General features: G+C 41.0%; 1 protein-coding gene and 1 pseudogene across 5 annotated transcripts in view; both read left to right on the top strand.

Annotated features, from left to right (window-relative positions):
- STIM2 (stromal interaction molecule 2) overlaps positions 1-13910 on the top strand; it is a 140611-nt gene extending 126701 nt beyond the window's left edge. For all 5 annotated transcript variants that reach the window (XM_072808444.1, XM_072808454.1, XM_072808423.1 and 2 more), the window contains 4 exons: positions 186-286; positions 530-768; positions 7213-7486; positions 12253-13910. In XM_072808444.1, the coding sequence (XP_072664545.1) occupies positions 186-286; positions 530-768; positions 7213-7486; positions 12253-12730 (1092 nt within the window). In that variant the 3' untranslated portion in view covers positions 12731-13910. The remainder of the gene's footprint in view (positions 1-185; positions 287-529; positions 769-7212; positions 7487-12252) is intronic.
- An 8779-nt stretch (positions 13911-22689) lies between these two features.
- Positions 22690-24034, top strand: LOC140610889 (tetraspanin-3 pseudogene; annotated as a pseudogene).
- Positions 24035-24835: the final 801 nt, after the last annotated feature.

Below are 24835 nucleotides of genomic sequence, written 5' to 3'. Positions count from 1 at the left end.
ATTGGCTTAGGAAAGCATGCTTTCTTCCTCATCTGTTTTCTTTTTTTGGAAATTAGGGCTTTATTTTGGCTAATATAATTCTCTACTGATTTTCTGATTATTAATATATTCAGAACAAACTTCATTAATATGTGTGTATTTTTTTTCCAAACCTACCCTTATTTTTTCTCTCCTTGGGTTTCTAGGCAGAGAAAATTAAAAAGAAAAGAAGCACAGTCTTTGGGACTCTGCATGTTGCACATAGCTCCTCCCTTGATGAGGTAGATCACAAAATTCTGGAAGCAAAGTAAGAATGTTATTTTAGCTATGTGTTTATCTGTATTATGTTGAAATGTGTAATTTACAAAGAGTTCATATATTACTTTATCAGTTAAGCTTTTGTAATTCCATAATCTATACTAATTTTAAAGAGGAGTGATTCCTTCTTGCAATTAGTTTATTGCCTCCGTATGTTCACGTAGTTACCTGTTTTAGTGCCATATTGAAGATTCTTTGACGCAACAAGTAATTCCTACCTTGGCTTTTTTAGGAAAGCACTCTCTGAACTGACAACTTGTTTACGAGAACGACTTTTTCGCTGGCAGCAGATTGAGAAGATCTGTGGCTTTCAGATAGCCCACAACTCGGGACTCCCCAGCTTGACCTCTTCCCTATATTCTGATCACAGTTGGGTGGTGATGCCCAGAGTCTCCATTCCACCCTATCCAATTGCTGGAGGAGTTGATGATTTAGATGAAGATACGCCCCCAATAGTGTCACAGTTTCCTGGTAAGTTGGGAGTCCAAAAAACAGAGTTGGTACAGTTTTTAAGGTAACTTTCTACCTTGCCTTTTATGAATCATTGACTTTGAAATCTATGATAAAAATTTTGCTCTTTCTTCTTTTTGTCTTTTTTCCTTTTGTGGTTAATAATTTGTCTTTACCATGTGAGAGAATAATATATCAGGTGTGTGTCTCTATACATACAAACACACACACATATAGTCATGCTTCCTACCTGCTAAATATTGTAGGAACAAAGTGCTGAACTTTGAGGGTAAATATCCTTTCAAATGGCAGCTTAATCTATAGTAGAAAGTAAAAATTAGGAGAAGATCTTGGTGCCACTGACTAACCAACTGTGTGACTTTGTGTCAGTCTTTTATTTGAAATTGAGTTGCCATTCCCAATAGGCATGGTGTTTTGTTTTGTTTTGTTTTGTTTTGTTTTGCTTTTCCAGTTCTGTCCTCTTATTGAAAGACCATTATCTTGCTGTATTTTAACTCATGAAACTGTGCTTATGTTTACAAAAACATTTTTTCATTGCTAGAAAGTGGAGCTCCTCCCAAAGGTAGTTTTAACAGGTATACAAATTTCATATATAGCCTTGTTATGCTGTATTCTTTGAGTTTTTACATTGTAAGGAATACATTTTGGTAGGAAGGTAAAATTTAAGTGTTTTAGATTTTAATTATTTTTAGAATTTATTAGTATTTGGACTTTTTGCAAAATTATAGACAGTTTGAATTTAAAATGGTATATTCTTATATTAGAAATTCTTTGAAAAACTTTTCATCTTTGTTATTGCCTGACTGATGCACTTTCCCAATCTGTGTGACCTTTTTGAAACTGTAGGTACAACAAGATTCCAAAGAATGAAAAGCAGAGTTTAATCTTTGATGGGTTGAAAACTTAGAGATTTTAGTTTTAAGACAAATCGTGATATATAAACATTTTCCAGTTTGAATGTTTTTAATCCAATTGTTACCTTTTTCCTGACATTATGATTGACAGAGGGTTCTAATTATTAGAACAGTTTCATGAAGTAAAGCCCTAAATTTGCAAATAAATAGTAAATGACTATGCCCTTGTGTTCATTTCTGTGGCCTTAATTTTCTGGTTTAAGGACAGACAGATGATGCACGTCAGTTGGGTAGGCACACTAAACTTTTAAAACAGTAGGGAAGAAAGGAGATTATAAATGCAGTGAATCCTGGAATGTGTGACTTTACTCATCTTACTTGTCCTATGATGCAAAATAGTTACAGATGCAACGTTGTATGTAGATCTGGGCCAGGTCTGCTGTTCGAATGTTGTCAGCTTGTGTTTATTTGAATTATATGCCCTTAAGCTTGCCAGATGCAACACTGATTCATAAGTGTATGGGTTTGTTTGAAAACTGTAACTTTTTATAGTCACGGTTCCTCCTTAGAATTCATAATTATTCTGTATCAGAAGTATGCATAATAATGTATTCCCTAAAGTTAACTAGTTTTTTTTCCTGTTGCTGCCTTTTTTTTTTTTTTTTTTAAGTTCTTGATAGGGCAAAATGTCTGTGTGTCAATAATTATCTTAAGTTTTCAGTGATTGTGATATACAGAGGAATTTGAAATGTGAAAGCAGTATAGGAGTTGATTTTAAATTTAGTATGATGATTTAGAAATTCAGTGATGAAATTTGTTATCTGAAAAATAACTGCTGCCAAAGATTACAATTTGAGAGCTCTGCCTCCACCCAGTGGCATAACAGTGATACTCCACTCTGCTTAGTATGAAAGCATGATTTCTAGACCTGATAAATAAGAAACTCTTGGCAGTTGGACTAGAGTCTAGGGTACGATAAAGGCCTCTTTATTAATCTTGCCTCTGAGAAGTTTTAAATTTGTACCATGGGTATGTGTGAATTGTGTAAGTGTGGAATAGTGACAAGGAAACATGCCCTTGGTATGGTAAGAGGAAAGTAAAAGATTGTAAAACTATATACAGAGTAATATTGTCTGTATTTAATGATGTGTAAAGAAAAAGGACAGACAAAATATTATCAAAGGTTAGCTCTTTGTGGTAGAAGAGATGATAGTTTTTTCCTATTGCTTTTATAGTATGTGCTAAATATTCATAGTGGGAATGTGGTAGAAATTTATTTAAAATTCCTTATTACAGGGACGCCTGGGTGGCTCAATGCTTGACTGTCTGCCTTTGGTTCAAGTTGTAATCCCAGGGTCCTGGGATCGAGTCCCGCATCAGGCTTCGTACAAGAAGCCTGTTTCTCCCTCTACCTATGTCAGTGCCTCTCTCTGGGCTCTCGTGGATAAATAAAATCTTTAAAATAAAATAAAATTCCTTATTATAAATTCCTTCAGGTGTACTTAAAAGCACTGAAAATAAAATGTTCACCTATTACAAAGATAAACAAATTTTAACATTTTGCTCTATTCATCCCTTTTTCTGACATAAACTGTTATACATATAGCTAAACCACATGGCATCCCTCTTCTACTCTTCTGAAGTTGTATATCACTCTAAAGCCTGTTGTACTTATTTACTTGCAGATGTATCTATAAACAATAGACATAATTGTTTAAAAATTTACATTACTGTTATCAAATTGTAGGTAATGTTTTACAACTCTTTTTGCTTGCAAGTATATTAAATTTTCTGTGTTCATATACAGCTTCATTAAATTCACTGTAATGGTTTAGTATGAGTTAACCACAGTGTATCTATTTATTCATTATAATAATAAACTAGTTTATTAATCCATTTTTCTATCGAAAGAGGTTCTTTGTACTTTTTGTGCCTTTACAGACAGTACTGCAGTGAGCGTCCTTATCTTACCTTTATCTCTTTATGCATAATTTTTGAGAGTTTCTCTGGGTGGACACCTAGAAAATGGTGTTGGGAGGGCAGCTGTTACTGGTGATTGCAGGGTGCTCTCAAAAGGGTTCTGTCCCCCATACACCCACCATTGGTAGGAGTGCTTATCTGTCCGTATCCTCACCAGTACTTGGAATGATCTTATTTATTTGTTTTGTCACTTGAATGGGTGTGATATGATACCATAGGGTTATTAAAATTTTTGTTTCCTTGATGATACTGAGATTGAGTTCCAGTTCATCTACTGGTGTTTGTCATTCAGATTTCTTTCTCTCTGAGTTGCTTGTTCCTACTGTGGAATCTCTCGCAAGATTCCTTACTGATCTGAGAGAGTTTTAAAAATATTTTCTGGTTATTTGATGCTTGCAGATAGCTTTTACCAGGCTTTGACTTCTTTTTTTACTGAACTATGTTATTTGTTTTCTTTTTTAATCATACGGGTTTTTGAAAAAACATTTCTAATGACAAATTTATGGATCTGATTTTTGTTTTTTATGTATTTTTCAGAAGATGATAGATTGTTGTTTGCTCTCCTAAAAGCATTTTAGATTTGCTTTAATCCCTTAGTCTTTTAATCTACCTGGAAGTTATTTTTGTTCCTGTTGTGAGATAGGACTCTAAATATATCTCCTGATGTATGGATAAGCAGTTGTCCCAGCCTCATTCCCGCTCTGTCCCTGCCGGTTTGTAATCCCCTGTCTCTACATTGGTGCACAGGTGCTTCCAGGCACTCTGTCCTGTTCCATTGGTTCCATTCTGCTTTAGTTGCTATTTATAGTTTTGTTGTAACTGTTGAGGTTTGAAAGGCCTAAATCTTCCTTATTATTCAAATTCAGAATTGCTATTCTTGGCCAATTAGAATTTTAGGATTAGTTTATGAAATTCCATGAGAAGCTCCATTGAGTTTTTACTGGAATTTCTTTGAATTTATTCATGTTTTTGGGAAGCATTATTATTCATCAATTTCATTTATTCGGATCTGCTTCTATGTCTTTAAGTAACATTTAAATTTTTCTTTGTACTGGGACACCTGGGTGGCTCAGTGGTTGAGCATCTTCTGCCTTTGGCTCAGGGCATGATCGAGTCCCACATCAGGCTCCCTGCATGGAGCCTGCTTCTCCCCCTGCCTCTGTCTCTGCCTCTCTCTCTGTGTCTCTCATGAATAAATAAATAAAATCTTAAAAAATTTTTTTTTCTTTGTTCAATTCTTGCACATTTTTTTTAAAAAAGATAAATTTCTGGATACCGCATAGGATTGTTTCTGTAGTTAACATGTTAACTTTCTTTAAAAAAAATTATGCTTCAAATTGCTTTGTTGCCAATGTAAAGGGAACTGCTATTGACTTTTCTAAGCTGATCTTACATGTAGAAATACTGAATTCTTGTAAGAATCTTTTGGATTTGTGTGTGTGTGTGTGTGTTTGTGTGTGTAATAATAAAAAGTTGTTTTTCCTTTTCAGTCCGTATGCCTCCCCCTATCTTTTTTCTGGGCTAATAAGACTTCCAGTAAAATATTGAGTAAAAGTGGTGATTGCAGGCAATAACAATTGCTATTAAAGAGAATGCTCCCAATATTTCACCATGAAATATATATATTTTTGTGTTTTTGGTAGATTGCTTTTAAGTTAAGGAAATTAATTTTATTCCTATTCTACTAAGAATGATTTTTCTTTTAAATCAGTGGCTGCTAAAATTTTGCCAAACTCTTTCCTGCCTAATTTGAGGAGATCACTTATATTATTTGTCTTTATTTTGTTGTATAAAAGCAGGCCAGTGTGTGAATGTGTTTAGAGAAGTCAAGGGAAGGACACAGTAATAATCAATGTCAGGTGCTGGTCAAATGTCAGGGAAAGAATCAGCCATCTGTTGAATTTAGCAACAAGGAAGTAGATTGTGACTTTGTTGAGAACAGTTGCAACACTATGTGAGCACTTTACACTTTTCTTTGATGAATGAGTTAAGATGAAGTAGTGGAGAAAGTAACAGATAAAATTCTTCATAAAAGGGAAGAGAGGTAACAGTCTGAGGCTAGAAGAGGGTTTTTTGTTGCTGCTGCTGTTTATCCATTTGTTTTTTAGGTTTATTGTTTCAGCATTGATTTTTAAATGCTGTTGGGAAATAGAAGATGAACATAAAGGCAACAGAAGGGCTGATCAGTAGAGTAAGGTGCTTGAGCTTGGGGTAGAGAGTGGAACAGACAAGTGGAAGGAGCAGAATGTGTGAACTAGAAAGGTAGAAACGTGGTCAGAATCTCAGTTGTGTGTCTTGATTTATAATATCAAAAATGGAGCAATGCTGAATGACAGCAAGAGAAAGTTTTAGAGTGAGTGGAGGCATAGATGCCTCAAGAAGAGGGGAAACCATGATTGGTTAAGGTGTTGGAAGGTCTTATTTGTAAAAGAGATTGCTCAAGTTTGATGATCGGTTGGGTGGGTTGGATGGGGAATGCCTGGGAAGTGACAGGTGGAGTAGAGGTGGCAATTTCACGTGCTTAATAGCGTGAACTTCAAAAGGAATACATTTTTATAAAAGGGTGTAGGAATGAGGGTTTACAGAATGTTAGGGAGTGAGAAGGATCCTAAGAGTTTTACCAGAACGAGTGGTTTCAGCCTGCAAAGGCTGTTCTAACTTAGGAGAGCTGTTTCAACAAAGTCAGGGAAATGTAGTGTAGGGGATATGAAGCATGTAGGGGAAGTTTTCTACCTGCATGGGTCTAGGCTGAGAGTGGCAGCAGAAACAAGTTGATCTAAGGCTTCTGGTTAGTTCCATAGTAATCCACATTCAGGAAACAAGTTTTAGTCTGACCTCTGCCTAACTGGCTCCGAGACAGTATTTAAATAACTTGATTTAAAACTTCTTAGAAGAAGGCAAACCATAAGTTTGCCTCATAAACAGTGAGGGCTGATGGATGGAGGGAGGTGGGGGGGGGATGGACTAACTGGGTGATGGGGATTAAGGAGGGCACTTGTGATGAGCACAGGGTGTTATATGTAAGTGATGCATCACTAAATTCTACTCCTGAAACCAGTACTATGTGTTAACTAGTTAGAAATTTAAATTAAATTTAAAATTTTAATTAAAACTTGAAATAGAAGAAAAATAAAACTTCAAGTTCAGACAAGTCATGTTATCTCAAGAGATATCACCTATTATTGAAAAATTCTACCTTTTTTTTTTTACACTGATAGTTTTCTTAACAGTAAAATTCATAAAAGGTTTTGCTAAGTACAGATTCCTTAAAACTATGGTATAATGATTTTTGAATTTAAAGATTTATCATCCTGGGTAAATTTTCAAGCCTGTGTGGTTGGTAATGTCACATTTTACGTTAGGGCCTCATGGGTTTATGTTCTCTTCTGTTTATTTTCTAGCCCTGTTTTCATTTTTATCCCATTTTAATTTTGTATTTCTTCACTTTCCTGGGAAGCAGTCCTGGTGACGGAGGACGGTGACGATGGTGGGGTGACTGTGGTGCGGGCGGGTTGGTGTGAGGAAGGGCAGGTCGCAGGCCTGTGTGTCTGCGCTGGGCCGAGGCGGCATTGGTTTCATAGCATGTGTGTGTGTTTCTGCTTGGTTCCAGGGACCATGGCCAAGCCCGCGGGGTCACTAGCCAGAAGCAGCAGCCTGTGCCGCTCCCGTCGCAGCATCGTGCCGGCCTCGCCGCAGTGCCCGCGCGCCCAGCTTCCTCCGCACGCGCCCCACCAGGCCCACGCTCGGCACCCCCAGCACCCGCAGCACCCGCAGCACTCCCTGCCTTCCCCTGACCCCGACATCCTCTCAGTGTCAAGTTGTCCTGTCCTTTATCGAAACGAGGAGGAGGAGGAGGCCATTTACTTCTCTGCTGAAAAGCAATGGTATTGGCAGCGAACCACCTGCAGTCTCTGTTGGGCTGGGTGGGTGGGAGGGGGGCCCGGGGTGGGGAGGAGCGCCACAGTGGATTCGTTTTCTGTTGCTGCATAACCAGTTACCACAAACTTAGTGGCTTCAAGCGACATCCCCTTACTAGCTCTCATTCTGTTTGCACAAGTCCAAGCTTGATGTGGCTGGGTTTTCTGCACAGGGTCTCACAAGGCTAGCCTCAAGGTGTTTGCGAGGCTTGTTCTTCTCTGGAGCGTGAGGGCCACTTCAAACCTCATTCGATTCTGTTCCTGTGGTTATAGCACTGAGGTCGCGGTTTCCATGTTTGCTCTCAGCCGGGGGGCTGCTCCCAGTTCTTAGCAGCTGCACAAGAGGCCCCATCTTCAAAGCCCCCTGCAGAAACTGGCCTTCCGTCAAGTCCCTTTTTTCATTGGAACCTCTGACTTGCTGTGTCTCTAATCTCTGGGCCCAATTTAAAAGGCTCACTTGGACAATGCTCTCTATTAAGATAGACTAGTTTGGGGCCCTAATGACATCTGTAGAATCCCTCCATAGCAGCAGCTCTGTTAGCGCCCGATGGAGTAACTGGGAGAGGAAATGTGTGTCCACTGAGGCTAGAAGTTTAGGGACCATCTTAGAGTTCTGTCCACCACGGGCACTGGTAGATACTTGGACGAATAGCTGCTTTGAGACCACTGCACACAATTGACTCCAGTCTCAGAACGCACACTTGTCTTACAAACAGTTTTATATGTAAAATACAAAGGCAGGAACTTAAATATACTTGAACACAAAGATACATTAAATATGACTGAGTTTTTAAAATACTTGTTGCCACTTAATGATTTTTTTTCTGTTATGTGCTAGTACTTGCTGTGCTAGCAAACAGAAAATATCAAATGCCAAAGGTGTAAGAAAATGTAAGAATTTGTATAAAATGGGTATAGCAGCACTGTGTCCTAGTCCAGCTTGCAGAGCACCGTGCTCCAGGAGACCCTTTGCAGCTGAGGATCCCTCCTTCCAAACCACATTCCTTGTTAGGAGCAGTGTGATAGTACGTGACAGGGAACCCGATGCTGGTTTCTGACTTTGCTCACCCTTAGCAGCCCTGGAGCCCTGAGGTCTTACTGTCCTCACACGAGAACAAAACCAGAGGGAACGGGCTGGGTGCTCTCAGTGACCTTTTATGTCTCTTCTCTATCATATGATTCTTCAGTGGGCATCACCATCAGATAATAATTTTCATACATAATTGTTTTATTTCCTAGTGAAAGTAGATTTTTATGCATAGCCAAGATCATTATGGCGTATTCCTGAGGAGATAATCCAAAGTTTGTGTCCTCATTACGGTTGGAGAATTTGAGGCAGCTTTGCTCAGGGAGCACTTTCTGAGTAGATTTTTTGTACAACAGTTGCAATATAACTATAGTCCCCTGCAAGATGGTTTTAGTGATGGAACTAATTTTGTGTGGCTCATGGAAATAGGAAGACTCTAGAACTTTGCTGTCCAATTGAATTTTTGCATTTATGGAAACCTTTAGTCATCATTTCAAATAATAGTGTCAGAAATTCACAACTAGCCCATAAATATGAGAATTTACATTCAGAAGACTTTTCCTCCTCTTCATTTAGTCTTTTTTTTTTTTTTTTTAAAGATTTTTATTTATTTATTCATGATAGTCACAGAGAGAGAGAGAGAGGCAGAGACACAGGCAGAGGGAGAAGCAGGCTCCATGCACCGGGGGCCCGACGTGGGACTCGATCCCGGGTCTCCAGGATCGCGCCCTGGGCCAAAGGCAGGCGCCAAACCGCTGCGCCACCCAGGGATCCCTTCATTTAGTCTTTTATGTGATAAACCACTAGAATCCTTACAAAATAGTAATAACATTTACTATTTACTGATCTTTTATGTTCTATGCATTATGTACATGTGATCATTTCAATCGTACCTTGGGTTGAGTCTTGTTATATAGGCATTAAACCGACATGAATTCATCTATACCTCACAGTAAGAAAAAATGAAAAGCATAAATAATATACATAATTAACTTCAGCATTCTAAAGGGTATATACTCTAGAAAAAGTGGGACATTTTAAAGAGTCTGAGATTGATTATACTATACCTGAATTCCACATCTAACTGATTATGCGGAAGAAGCAACACTTCAGATTATTATTTGTTTTGGAATTAGGATGTTAGAATGTGGAGTAGTTTTAGAGATTACTCAGATTCTCTTACTTTGACAGGGAAATTGAGACCTGATTAATTTAAGTGATTTGCTCAAAGTTGTGCAGCTGCTTGAGGGCAGGACCAGGACAGGAATCTAGGTCTCCTAACTTAGATCATTTTTTTTTCACATTATTATTTAGATTTTAGAGACTAGTTTTTGAAATATTTTTAACCTAGTTTAGAATTTCACACACAAAGCATTCAAACCACATAGCAGAGTAGAAAGTAAATTTATAAAATTGTAACCAAATCAGCATCTGGCTCTGGAAGCCAGATATATGCTGTATACTTAATGGATATCCACTCCAAAAAGAAGCTAACAGAAAAGTCCCTCCCAGTGACCCATTTCTGAGTCATTTCTTATCTGAACTTCCTCTTGCCCTCTGTTAGCACTCCCCGTTATCATATTGTAAAAGCACTTGAAAATTATGCAGCACATGTAACTGTATTATATGAAAGCATCATTTAAGTCTTTATTTGCCCAGGGGATTTTGTACCTTCTGAGAGCTTGTAGTGTAGTAGAAACAATCTGCACAAAGGTGTGCGAGTGAAGTACATAGGAATGATCAAAAACATTGAGCAATGAAGATACAGATCTAAAATGCGATATTAACACGAAATACATGTCAGAAGTAATATCACTGTGGGAATAATGACAGTAATCACAGGTCATCCAGGGTGACAGAGCATGTAGTTCATTTATTCTATAAATATGAACTTAGTTCCCTGCTGTATGCTGTGCACTTGCTAATAACTTGAGCTGCCAGGACAAGTGAGACAAGGTTCTGGCCTCGTGCTAGCTGGTGGATTATGATCGTATGTGTCCTTGCCTTTCTATTCTGTCTTCAGCTCTCTTCCTTCTCCCACCTTATTTCTTCAGCTGGTTGCTTTTTACCTTGACTCTACTATTTATTTCTTAATCATTTCTCTCATAGAGTGAACAATATTTGTATCCCATATGGTACATACAAAAATAAGACATGATCCCTATGATCCAAGATCTTTTCTCTTTTTCTTTTCTTTCATTTGTTTCTCCCTCATTCACTTATTTATCACATATTTATTAAATACCCACTGTGAGCGCACCACTCACTCTTCTAGTGCAGAGAATACAGAATTTAGTAAGACTCCCTGTCCTCATTAAGTCTTCTGTCTTCTGGAGACACTGACCCTGAAGAGTTAATGTAAAATATCGTTTTAGGTAGTGGGATGTTATGGAGTGCTAAATAAAGTCAGGTAAAAGGAGAATACTGTTATGGATAGAGTGGCTGAGGAGGCATCCCTGGAGAGGCACAGTTGAGCAGTGTGACCTGAATGACATGGGGGAAGTAAGCCATGTAGAGATGGAGGGAAAGAAAATAGGCGGAGGGAAAGGCAAGTGCGAGAGCAAGTGCGAGAGCCCCAGGGAGTCACAGGACCGGCGTGTCGGGAGGAGGAGGCCATAGGCCATAGTGTAATGAGACAGAAAATGGTGGGGTGGGGCCTGCAGCTGGAGCCTCATCCTACTGGGCTTTGTGGACTTTGGCAAGGTCTTTGGATTTTAGCCTCACTACGGGAGGAAACATTGGAAAGTTTTGAGCAAGTAAATGATGCGCTCTGAGTTTTTAAAAACCCCTTTGCATCCTTGTAGAGAAGTAACTAGGAGACAGGAACATGAAGGGAAGCAGGGAGATCAGTTAGGAAGCCCTGGAAATCATTGAGGTGACTGCTTGGTATTTTAGGAAGGACGGTAGCAGTGGGGGAGTGACAAGTGTTGGATTCGAGGGATATTGTGCCTGAATGGCTGATAGCATCTACTGTGTGTCGGCCTTATGGTTGTGAACTTTATTTTTCTTATCCTTTTTATTTCTCTTCTCTCTTTATTGTGGAGAAAGGTGGGGGGATCACAAAGGAATAAACCTATGAGAATTTGTTGAATGTCTACTTTTTTAAGAACAGCGTTACGTTGCTGACTTTGCCTCCCATTTCTCCCCCTCCCCCACCCCACTCACATGTACCTCAGCTTCCTTCCTCTGTTTCTAAACTTGGGAGAACTTATATTTTAGCTTAATGTACTCTACTCCTTCCTTCCTTAGGAAGTTAAATTTCATCAATTTAATAACTAAAGAAATAAAGGGAGTGAATGATTAAAGTTCACCTTTTAAAATACATAATGTCAACTATGTGATTTAGAAAGAAAAATACTCAGTATTGAAAGAAAACACCCAAATAGCTGAGATGAAAAAAAAAATCTGTAAACCTGAAACATTTTCATTTCTCTGACAAGTGAAGAAAGGTGTACTTGGGTTATGTTTCTTAGGTTGCAAGATTTCATTATTATAGTTTATGCTAAATATTAAACATTGAGTTTTGATATGCCATTTAAAAGTAGTTTTCTAATTTCGTCTGAATGTGTGTAGAATTTTACTATTTTTCCCTTTTACATTTTGATAGATTAAAAAAATGGTTTTTAGTTAGAATTGGTTAGCATATCTGCCAGTCGTCTTAGAAAATATCGATTTAAAATTTTACCTTTGTCTCTGTCTCATCCAGGGAAGTGCCAGACACAGCCTCAGAATGTGACTCCTTAAATTCTTCCATTGGAAGGAAACAGTCTCCTCCTTCGAGCCTTGAGATATACCAAACATTGTCTCCTCGAAAGATCTCGAGAGATGAGCTCTCCCTAGAGGATTCATCCCGAGGAGATTCACCCATAACTGCAGATATCTCGCGGGGTTCTCCTGATTGTGTAGGTCTGACAGAAACGAAGAGTATGATCTTCAGTCCTGCCAGCAAAGTGTACAATGGCATCTTGGAGAAATCCTGTAGCATGAACCAGCTTTCTAGTGGCATCCCGGTGCCTAAACCTCGCCACACATCCTGCTCCTCGGCCGGCAACGACAGTAAAGCAGTTCAGGAAGCCCCACACGTCACCAGGATAAGCAGCATCCCGCATGATCTTTGTCATAATGGAGAGAAAAGCAAAAAGCCATCAAAAATTAAAAGCCTTTTTAAGAAGAAATCTAAGTGAACTGGCTGACTTGATGGAATTCATTCAAGTGGCATCTTTAAACTTTAATCTCCCATCCTCCAATTCCCCTTTTTTGTTTTAATTTTAGGAATGTAACTCCATTGGGGCTTTCCAGACTGGATGCCATAGTGGAATGTCCTAAGGGCAACTGTCTACTGTCTGCTTATTTAAATGACTATATAATCAATTCGTCAAGCCAGTTATTGCTGAAAAATCATTAAGTGATGAGACAGTTTACAGTCATTTCTGCCTATTTATTTCTGCTTTGTTACTCGTGATGTATATACAACATTTTGTTGAAAGCCACTATGGACTTACAAGCTTTAATGGACTAGTAAGCCAGCATGGGCTTGCAAAAATTTCTTGTTTACCACACCATCTTCTTATCTTTCCACAGAGCTATTTACATCCTGGACTAAATGACTTAAAGTAAAATTAATTGCACTACCGTTTTCCAGACTGGAAAAAAAAATCTCTGCAAGTGAAACTGTATAGAGTTTATAAAATGACTATGGATAGGGGACTGTTTTCACTTTTAGATCAAATGGGTTTTTAAGTAGAACCTAGGGTTTCTAATTGACTTGATTTCTGGAAATGAAAACCCACGCTTTTATTATGGGAAGCTTCTTTAAATGCATTTAATATTATAAAGTTCCAAGTCCTGCTGTAAAGATCATGTTGTTTCGTTTTTCCCAGGGCTTTCACTGTGATTTACTGCATTGCAGGCTGTATGATAAAATATAAATAATTTAAGGAGAGAAGGCTCTTGATTCCTTACGCACGTGGAAGAGTTAAAACTTGATCGAAGGACTTACATTCACAAGCTTAACCTGAGGTCGGGGACGTGGGGATTCAGGCACTTGTTTACAGACTTTGAATAACAGCAAAGAAGTTATGGTTTGTGAAGAATTTGTACTGTGGAAAAGATAATAAATTGGAGACATTATTGTGTGGGACTGTGTTGATTTTTGTTGATGACACTCCACTAAAAACACTATACATTTTCTGGAGAGCTGATAAGCTGTTCTATTGCTTAATTGCACTATAAGAAATAGTGATGTTTTGGAAGTTGTCAACAAATTTCTTTCCATTTTATATTGTTTGTCATATTTTTATGTAGTTTGAAATGTTTAAATGTTCTAATATCAAGATTAACAAATATAAATTTATGGTGCATTTAGATTGTGTTGTATTAATTTGTAAAGCCTGGGGTTCCTTAAACCGCTAGGTTATAAGGGTAGCTTTAACTGTGAAGATTGTCACATAGAGCGCCAAAGTACATTAACACGGGGAGTTTTTGCCTAAACTACTTCTAAAAATTCAGTCGTAAGTGCTCTGGTTAATGCAGTGTGGATGGACAGCTGGGTGAACAGTGGATACATACGTATTAGCTAGAGTGGTTTTTCAGCAGTATGGCTAAAATCCGTAATGTCCAACCGTGTCCTGCTTAGATGAAAATGCTGATTGGTAGGAAGTTTATTTTGAGGTATGCTTCAAAGAAATATTTTTATGAAGAATATGAACCATTTCCTGAAGTCTTCTGAAAATTGTGGTGGTTTATTCTCTTTAGTACTGTTGTTAAAAACCGAAGGTCTTGAATGATACTTATATACACAGATATTTATATATTTAAGAGACAGTGCTATAAAGGCAGACATTGATTAACTGAAGCACACATAGTGTTTTGGACTAATCAGAAGGTAAGATTATCCGAAAGGTCAGGAGTTGAGGAATAATGGCACTGAAGCTGTTTGGGGAAGTGGCGGGGGGGTGGTCATGTGCCTAAAGCATTGAAAAGCATTCTGGAAAGTTTCTTCAGGGTGAAGGTAATATCTTTATCTTCTTTCTCCTTCTTACAACCAGACAGTTCTTTCCTTTGGAAATTGCAGAAAGGGTGAGAACCGTGTAGTTCCATAGGTAGGAGAGGTAAAAGCTGCTGGGGCAGGGAGTGGGGTGAGAAGAGGAATGGCCCTACGCCACCCCCAGCAAAGCCCCGCTCCCTTTTGAAGGTTAGAAGGAAATTCTGGGTCAGAACCTCTGATCCTGGCCCGTGGGCTCTGGGGTGGAAGAGGCTGGCCTAAGTACAGTGTGGGTTGTCTTAGGGAACGCGTGATTTGTGCGAAATTTCGTGTTCTTCTTTATAAACAAATTCAAGCAAGGGATTTTTACTGCTTCCATGTTGCCTGCAGTACTTGCTTGGTGTTAGTACAGTGCTCCCCTCTTTGTAAATTCAACAGAATAATCGAGTTGTAGAAAGCCACAATCATTTCTATATTACTTCATTTACACGTGAAGAGTTGGGCATTAGTGTCAGTTTTTCAAATTACCCATTTGTTACCGTATTAATCTTATAAAACTGGTGTTTTTCTGGTTTAGAAAAGTAGTAATACCCTCCTTGCACAAAACAATTCATGATACAAAAATATAAAGAGGAAAAACAACAGCAAGCGGGTTAAATTCTACTGCCCCAAATAACTTTTTGATATTTTGGTTTGTTTCCTGCTAGATCATTTTCTCTATGTTGATATATATATATATATATGTTACATGATTGAAAACATGCTATATGTATTTAATTTTACATCATGCTTTTCTCTTAATATAAGCATTTCTCAAACATCATTAAAAACTCTTCATGAACATTTTAGTGACTCTAATATGCCATTGCATGGCATTACCAAAGTCTTTTAAATCATTCTTTTATTATTAATCATTAGGCTGTTTCTGATTTCTGATATGTAAAATACTAGGATCTAACAATTATTGAGCACTTTGTATGTACTAGGCACAGTTCTAAACTCGAATATATATTCTCATATAATCTTTACACCCACCTTCTAAGGTTGGTACTGGTTTTTGTTTTGTTTTGTTTTTTAATCATCTTAACTGATGAGGAAACTGAGCCCAGAAAATTAATAATTTGTTGATGGTCACATAGCTAGTAAGTGGTAGTGTCAACTTCTAAGTCATACCTACCACATATATTCTAATCAACATTTTGATTCCTTAGAATATCTATTTTTAGAAGTATATAGGAAAGCCTAAAGACAATTTATATGTATGTATATACACACCCCTAGTTTTATGTATATACCTTGAGTGTAACTATTTTTAAGGTTTCTTATGCATATAGTCATGTTTATAACCCACCAATACTGGAGTGTATGAATGCCCTTTTACTTCACACTGTCACTCTGAACTACCATTTGGTTAAAACTTTGCTAATTTAATTGGTGAATAATGTCTAGTATGGTTGGAAAGTTTTTTCATATTATGTATTTTTCATTTCAGTGAATTGTCTGTTTATGTCTTTTGCCCATTAAGTTCCTGGGGTCCTAGTGTTTTTTGTCTTTCAAATGTAGCTATTCTTGTATTCTTCAATTACCAACTAAAACAGTGATTTTTAAAAATTATATTTGTATTTTCCATGTTTATTTTTAAAAGCAAGCAAAAGGAAACCTACATATAAGGTTTAGTCTTACTGATCTCCTGTTTTTAGATCTTGAATGTTTTTTCCCAAAAAAATCACAGGTAAGAGATAATATTAGAATCTCATCCAGCAGTTATTTAATAGCCTATCATGTAGCAAGCATCACGATCATCAGCTCTGCAGGTGCAGAGAACTGATGTCACCAGTACCTCCCGTAAAGGAACTCCTCAGTATCTAACAGGGGAGACAGATCCAACAAAAATCCTTGTAATTAAGGGCAATGATAGAACTGTAAACCGTATGTTGGGTAGATGGGAGCTAATGGGGAAGGAGTTCTATAGCCCAAGAGTGTTAAATCAAGGACAATGTAGTGGTGCTAATTGGCCGAGGACGTGGAGAGGTTTGCTATGGCTGAAACATACAGGCCCAAAGGCAAGTCAGTTTTAGGACTTCTACTAACTAGTAGTCTAGTTCCAGCAAATGAGCTTGCAGTTGCTGAGGTCCAGCCAGACACTTTATAATAGCTGGGAGGGTGCGCGTCCTGGGGTCCGTTTATCAGAGAGAAACACAGCATTTGAGCAATCTCGTGTAAGCCCTGATCGTGCTGATAAGTTTCCTTCCGCACATCCCAGCCCTAAAACAAGGTAGTCTTTGTTGAAAGACGTTCTCCTTCAGATTTACCCAGGTAGGCCAGATCCTATCTTGAGCCCATTGGCTCCAGACCAACCTTCAGGGTTCTACCTCAGCCCCGTGATTGGGCTTTCCTGAGGTTATTTACAGGTCTCTGCGGTGGCTCTCAAAGGAGCCGGTCTCTGGCAAGGTTTGTTGTAGGCCCGGGTAGGACATGGCTGGGAGGCCTCAGTCCAGATCTTGATTGCTTACCAGGGTGAAGGCAGTGAGACCATGCCCAGGATCATTGCAGGAGTTAAAGAATTTTATCTGCCAGATTCTCCATTGTCCCGACGTTCCCGTTTTTTGCTGGATATGCTGCGATGACTGCGTCAGCCTCCAAAAGCGGTAGAGAGCAACGAGTTCCAGGTAAAGCAGACCGTTTGGCTCCCCCTCGTGAGAGCAGTGCTGCACTTTGTCCCAGGGACACACCATTCCACATCTCCAGCCCTCGGAGCAGCAGCACAGCTTCCCTTTCTGCTTCCCACTCTTTTCCCGGGTTGCCCTGGCAGTTTCCAGGTCCCTGCAAAAGTCAGGCTCTAGGAGGTCTTAAGGTCAAAATGGTTCTTTATCTCTTGCTTCAGATTGCCACATTTTAGGGTCTTTTTTCTTAATGGAAGTGTAACTGGAATACAATGTCCTGTTAGTTCCAGGTTGTATGGGATAGTGATTCAGTGTTTGTATACATCACAAAGTGGGCCCCACGATAAATAGAGTAACCATCTGTCATCATACAAAGTTATTACAGTATTATTGACTATTTTTGTCACACGGTCCATTACATCCCATGACTTTATAACTGGAAGTCTTTACCCCTTAATAACCTTCATCTATTTAGCCTACCCCCTAAGTCCTCTTTACTTATGATAACGGACGGTTTGTTTTCTGTATCCGTGAGTTTGAGTCTGGTTTTTGTTGTTGTTGTTCATTTGTTTTTTAGATTCCTTTTTTTTTTTCTTTTTTAAAAATTTTTTAAAATTTATTATTTATGATAGTCACACAGAGAGAGAGAGAGAGGCAGAGACACAGGCAGAGGGAGAAGCAGGCTCCATGCACCGGGAGCCCGACGTGGGATTCGATCCTGGGCCTCCAGGATCACGCCCCGGGCCAAAGGCAGGTGCTAAACCGCTGCGCCACCCAGGGATCCCTGTTTTTTCGATTCCACGTATGAGTGAAATTGTAGGTTACTTGTCTTTCTCTGGCATATTTCACTTAACATAATGCCCTCTAGGTTCATTCATGTTGCAAATGGAGAGTTTTTTTTTTTTTAATGGCTAAGATTTTGTTGTTATATACACACACACATATATGTATATATATACACACCACATCTTTATTCACTTTTTCGTTAGGCACTTGAGCTGCTTCCGTATACTGGTTATTGTAAATAGTGTTGCGGTGACCATAGGGGTGCATGTAGCTCTTTGGATTAGTGCTTTGTTGTCTTTGGAAATACTCAGAAGTAGAATTGCTGGACTGAATGATGTAATTTTAATTTTTTTGAGGAATTTTTACCAATTTCCGTTTTCACCAACAGTGCTATGGGGGTTCCCTTTTCTCCCCACATCCTCGCCAATACTTGTTATTTCTTTTTAAAATAGTTAATCTGACAGGTATGAGTTGATAGCTCCTTGCAGTTTTATTTCGCATTTCTCTAATGATTTCATGGAGCATCTTTTCGAATACCTGTTGGCCATCTGTGTGTCTTCTTTGGAAAAGATGTCTATTCAGCTCATTTTTTAATGGAGTTATTTGATAGTATGTAGTGTAAGTTCCTTATATAGTTTGGATATTAATCCCTTATGGGATATATGATTTGCAAATAACTTCTCCCACTTAGTAGAGTGCCTTTTGTTTTGCTCATAGTTTCCTCTGCTGTGCTAAAGCTTCCACATTTTAGTTGCAAATAATTGTGGGACATAGCAGCCACCCTAATACTGCTATTCTGTTAGGATTATCGTGTGTTGATTTCTTAAGTATAACCTCTATAATCGAAGCATCGTGGTTCCAAAAAATCCACATGAGCTAATTCCCCATTTGTGAGAATGTCAACTGCTGAAATACTCATTAAGACCTCTGGTCCCTGAGTGGCGGTAGCACCAGATTCTAGGGAGATTGGATGCCACCACTCAGGAAAAGGAAAGGAAAAAGTAAGAATATGGCTTGGTTTGGTTTTGAAATACCAGCTATTCAAGTTTGACTCTCCTTGAAAAGACTCTATTGATGCTCAAGATGTACATCTGTAGCCAGAAAGCAGCATGATAAGAAGTTAAAAGAAAGGCAGGTTGGATTGGAGAGGATAAAATGAAGCCTGGATGTCACCAGAGGTTGCATTTTACCTTTCAAGGTCAGAAAAAACCTGGAAATAGGACTGAGCATAGGACCTCAGGAAAGGAGGGTTCGTCGGGAGGGAAAGGATGCATTTACCGTCAAATCCCCAAATCTTGTTCGTTTCATCCCTGAGCATCTCTGCTGATGCCCCTGTCTACCGCCCTGGGGCCTTGCGTCCTTCGTTTCTAAGCCTATTCGCTCGCACAAGCTAACTGAGCCAGCCTCACCCTCTTTCATCCTCCTGTTGGTGAGCTAAGGCATACAAAGGATTTTCTCTGATTACAATCTTTCTCTGCCTTTCCATCGCCTGTAGGATAAAATACAAACTTAGCAGACTAGCGAAAGACCTTGATGTTCCGGGTCCCGCTTATCCTGCCAGCCTCGGGGCTTGCCATCGTGCACACAACCTAACCAGTTATGCAGAACTGCATGCGGTTTCCAGAAAGAGGCTGCTTCCCCACCCACCTCCCTGACCGTGCACCTGCTGCTGCTATTGCCTGCAGTGTGTCCTCTCCTTGGGCCACTAACTCTGCACCTTTAACTCAGCTCGGATATCTCCAGGAAGTCTCTTCCATTCGTGTCCTCAGTCTGAACGATGTACCACTTGTGTGAATGTCCAGAGCTTTATTGCACACTTGCCATGTCCTATCACTACCACCTCTTGCCTTGTTTGCCCAATCAACCTCACTGCTTCAGTGCAGGCAGTCGGCCTTCTCCAGCTCTGACTCTCAAGCACTGGCCCTGTAAGGCACTAAATACATGATGTGCCCGATGAACGAACATACAACAGACATCACTGCTGCCTTCAAGCTTCAGACTGCTAAGGGTATCCGTACATTTAATGATTAGAAAACAGTTGCAGACTATTCCCCATCACAAATCAGCATTGTGTGTTGCATCTCCATCGTCCTATATGGAGATTCCAGGGAAGGAAGAGAACAAAATGGCACAGAATAACTAGTACTCTTTCTTTTGAAAAAACCTATTTATACAGCTGGGTCCTGAATGATGAGTGAGGTCTGAACAAGCCTGATAGGAGAATCCGATCCTTTTCCTTCCAGGCTCCGTTCAGGTGTGTGCTTTGTACGGGTAGCCTGTCCTATTTGGAGCGCAGTTCCTCTCCTGAGCCCAGCATTTAATGGCTATGCTACCTATCTGGTAATTAATGTGATTTCTTGTATGGTTAGATCTTATTCTTTCAATAATCATGGAGTCGTCTATGATGCACTGAATGCCGGGCACTCGGCAATAACTAGGATAAACATACCCCTTACCTTGTGGCGCAAACCCATAAATAATCGTTTACATTGCTAGGTCTGTTATTAGCGCTACCAGGGAACAGTTCGCGGGGCTGTGTAATTACTGAATGAAGGTCTAACTTAACTTGAAAGTCAGGAAGGGTCCTGCTGAGTGAGTGACATTTGCACTTAACCCTGCAGATTCGGTCGGAAACAGGCAAGGAGGAGACGAGGTTTCGAGGTTTCGGAGTGGCCCAGGTGGTGGTGGTGGTCACAGCGTGTGTAGGAACACTCCAGGAGGGAGGAAGCAGGTGTGTTCGGGAAGCAGAGAGGAGGTTAGTATGGCTGGATGGTAGCAAGAGAGCCAGAGAGGGGCAAGACCTTGCAGGGCCTCGCCAGCCGTACTGAAGATTTTCGTCTTAATTCCGAGATCAGTGGGAAGTCCTTGAAAGGGTTAAGCATGGGAAAAATCATTCTCTTGTATTTATTTTATCTCCGATGCTTCCAGATAGTTTGAAGGGCAAACACACTAGTTTATATAGCCTGAAATTCCCTCTGAGCACCTGCCACTGAATTAGATACTCAGTAAATATTTAGCAATTTGGGTTCCAAATGGAGGGAGGCAAGTATAAGGGTGAGAGTGAGGAGGGTCTTTCAGGGAACCAGTAGGACTCTTGACAGAACATGGGGAGCAGTGGGGAGTAAAATTAGCAGAGTGGTCACCACCCTTCGTTAGAGGCTTTGTAGTCGCCACCTACGATGGCTGCAACTAAACGCCGTAGACTGGGGGGCTGGAACCGCAGAAGCCCGTTTTCTCAGTTTGAGAGTCCACCGTGCCAGAAAGGTTGGTTCTGATAAGAGTCCTCCTCTTGGCTTGCAGACAGCTGCCGTCTTGCTGTGTCTTCACACAGGGCGCACGTGTGCGTGTACGTACCCACACACACCCAGAAAGCGTGCCGGTCCTATCGGATTAGGAACCCACCCTATGACCTAACTTACCTCCTTGTAGGTTCTGTCTCCAAATACACTGACATTAGGAGTTAGACCTTCAACATATGAATTTGCCGGGGGGAGGGGGGGTTGTTGGACGCAACTAAACGTGTAATGGATTTTGTATCGTGAAACCACTCAGGCGGTGGTTCCCAGCCAAGGTGTGACTCCGTGGAACTAAGGAGCTTTCTCAAACGTGGAATGTAAGGGGCCTATCTTGGTAATTGCTGTTTTGTGTAATACTAAGCTAGAGACTTCAAATCTACATTTTTCGAAAATCTCCCTGGGACAATTCTGATTGATTCGGGGAACACTTACTATATCTCTGCATTTTAGTCCTAGCTCATAGACCAAAGGACTCCTCTCATCTCCTCCACATTTGGGAAATCTCTCATTCCCTCTTTCCACTCTCTCTGGGACGTCCCCCGCTCCCACCCCCCACTAGAGAAATTCAAGGGAACCCAACATTTTCTAGGCCTGCACAGGAAAACACGACTGGCCTTTCACTCTCTTGTCCGTGGTACTTGCCCTGCCCCGACCCACTGGGCTGCTAAACAAGCCACGGGCTACCACGCAGTTGGCCGGGTGAGCGCCAAGCACATCGGACTCTCCCACAAGTGGATGGCGAGGCCCAGATTTGAAGGAGAGGAAAGGGGGGAGGCACAATTTTGACTTCAGAAATTTGAGGAGGGTGGCTCTCCCTGGCAAGTCCCAGCAAACACAACGAGGCAGGGGCTCGAAAGGTCCAGGATTCGGTTTTCCTCATATGCCTGGAAGGCCAGAGGTAGCACGGTGGCTCCGTGATGCCCTCAGACGCCGGGCGCCCACCCCGGGTCAGCTCGTGCTGCCTCTGGGTCCCAGTCACGTGCTAGGCAGGAAGAAGGGCAGAGGCAGCACGGCGGAGGGGGGGAGGGTGCCAGTGGACACGACTCCCTTGGGAAGAGCTTGCAGGAAGCCTCAGCCAGCAACCGTCTTTCTTGGCTCCTCCACCAGTGCTCCTGCCACAGGGCCCCCCCCAAGCTGGGGAAGCTGGGGCGCAGGATGATTCCACATTGATGCACATGTGCCTGTCTGGGCGGAACATGCTGCTGCCCCCAAACACAACCGGGGTTCTGCTGAGAAGACAGAGGATGAAACAGATTTTGAGTGATTAGGAACGTCTGCCCCAGGGACCAGGTGAGCTCTCGCGTCTAACCGGGCAACTCTGATCTCCAGGGCAGGGGTGTGTGTGGAGGCAGAGGGGTGTCGTTGGGCACGTGCCTGACCCCGAGATGAATCTTAAAATATCCTGAGTTTCTACCATGTGCCAGAAACCATTCTGGACGGTGGGAATGCAATAGGCAGCAAAACAGACAAAAGACCCACCCCCGAGGGGCCTACGTCCTGGGAAGGAGGGGAGGGGGGTGTCCAGTAAGTAAATAGAAACAAGTGGCTGGGGCAGGGGCTGCACCATGGGCCAGTGCGGTGTTCCTCAACCTCATCTTCTGGGGGGCACCTGGCATTTTATGTTATGTGGGAGCCTATGTCTTTATCACTTACGAGGACTATGACCACTTCTTTGAAGATGTGCGTACTCTCCTTCCCGCTGTAGTGACCATAGCTGTAGGAGCCCCGCTTTTCATTATTGGCCTAATTGGCTGCTGTGCCACAGTCCGAGAAAGCCGCTGTGGACTTGCCACGTTTGTCATCATCCTACTCTTGGTTTTTGTCACAGAAGTTGTTGTTGTGGTTTTGGGATACGTTTACAGAGCAAAGGTGGAAACTGAGGTCGATCGCAGCATTCAGAAAGTGTATAAGACCTACAATGGAACCAACCCTGATGCTGCTAGCCGGGCTGTTGATTATGTACAGAGACAGCTGCATTGTTGTGGAATTCACAACTATTCAGACTGGGAAAATACAGACTGGTTCAAAGAAACCAAAAACCAGAGTGTCCCTCTTAGCTGCTGCACAGAGACCGCCAGCAGCTGTAATGGCAGCCTGGCCCACCCCTCCAACCTCTATGCCGAGGGATGTGAGGCTCTAGTTGTAAAGAAGCTACAGGAAATCATGATGCATGTTATCTGGGCAGCGCTGGCATTTGCAGCTATTCAGCTGCTGGGCATGTTATGTGCATGCATCGTATTGTGCAGAAGGAATAGAGACCCTGCTTATGAGCTCCTCATCACCGGTGGAACGTACGCATGTGAGAAAACGCAAGCCTCAGCTTTTTAGTCTCGTTCTGATTTGGAAGGTGAATTGAACAGGTCTACGCTATTGGCGGCCTGAGTTCATCTAGTTAAAGCACACGGGTGTTGGACAAAGCAGCTTGGCTCTTCATATGCCCACCTATTTCCCTGCCCACCTAGGAGTTTCTTTTTCTGTGTTCTAGCGGACTCTCCGTGTTCCTAAGTTCTTAAGTATGGCAGTTTATGTTCTAATTTCAGAACCATTTGCAGGTTGCATAGTGTGAGAGAATCAAAAGGGGGCCTAGGCCTGCTTCTGTTAGGTCCCTGCAGTAACGGGGCTGCTGCCGGAGTATCTCTAGGCCCTTCCAGTCTGCATGGTGGAGAACTCTGGGCCAAAGGTGCTTGGGGGGAGAGGGAGGAAACCAGCTGCAGTGAAAGTTAACACCAGATGGTGCCCCTTGTCAGTGTCCTTTAAAAATATATATATATATACTGTAGTTCAGTAAGATAGCAACTGTATAAAATTGCTAAAATAGATTTTAGAATCATACAGTGTGTCTCTTGGTTCATCTTCAAAATCAGACTGATCTTTGAAACTAGCAGTTTTTAATCAAAGCTGGCTTTTAGGAGGAGTATAATGTATGCACTACTGTTTTAAAACAATTAGTGTGTGTGTGTGTTTGTGTGTGTGTGTGTGTTTGTATGATTGAGCCCATTCATCGTAAGTCTAAACTCGTTAGCATTAATGTACCCATGTAGACTAGCAAAATAGTATGTAGATGTGATCTCCGTTGTAAATAGAAAAATCTATTTTATTGGCAAATTGAACACCAATAAAAAATAAATTTATTATAAAAAAAAAGTAAATAGAAAAATCTAATTCAATAAACTCTGTATCACCCCTGAAAAAAAAAAAAAAAGAAGAAAAGAAAAGAAACAAGAGGCGTGTTGGCTGAAGGCAATAGGGAATGTCCAGGCAGCAGGGGCTGGGGGGCTGGCGGTCTGCAGGTGAGCTCAGCCGGCGTTCCAGAGACAACTTGAAGGACGAGAGTGACCGAGTTGTGCAAACACTCCGAAAGCAGCATCTGAGCCCGAGCAATCAGGTGCAACAGATAGATACAAAGGCCCCGGCTTCTTCGTCTTATTTCTGAGATTCGTTTCTTTTTATGGATTCTGCTATTCGTATCTTAATTTCTTCATACGGACATACAGTTTTGCTGCCTGTAAAAGGGCAATTCTCACAGGGCAACCGGGTGCTTTCCTTCCCCCCTGGAAAAAA

Source organism: Canis lupus, chromosome 2 (assembly GCF_048164855.1).
Source record: "Canis lupus baileyi chromosome 2, mCanLup2.hap1, whole genome shotgun sequence".
In the NCBI taxonomy this organism is placed as follows: Eukaryota; Metazoa; Chordata; class Mammalia; order Carnivora; family Canidae; genus Canis; species Canis lupus.
Note: the sequence above shows the minus strand (reverse complement) of the source record. Positions and strands in the feature narration are given on the sequence as shown.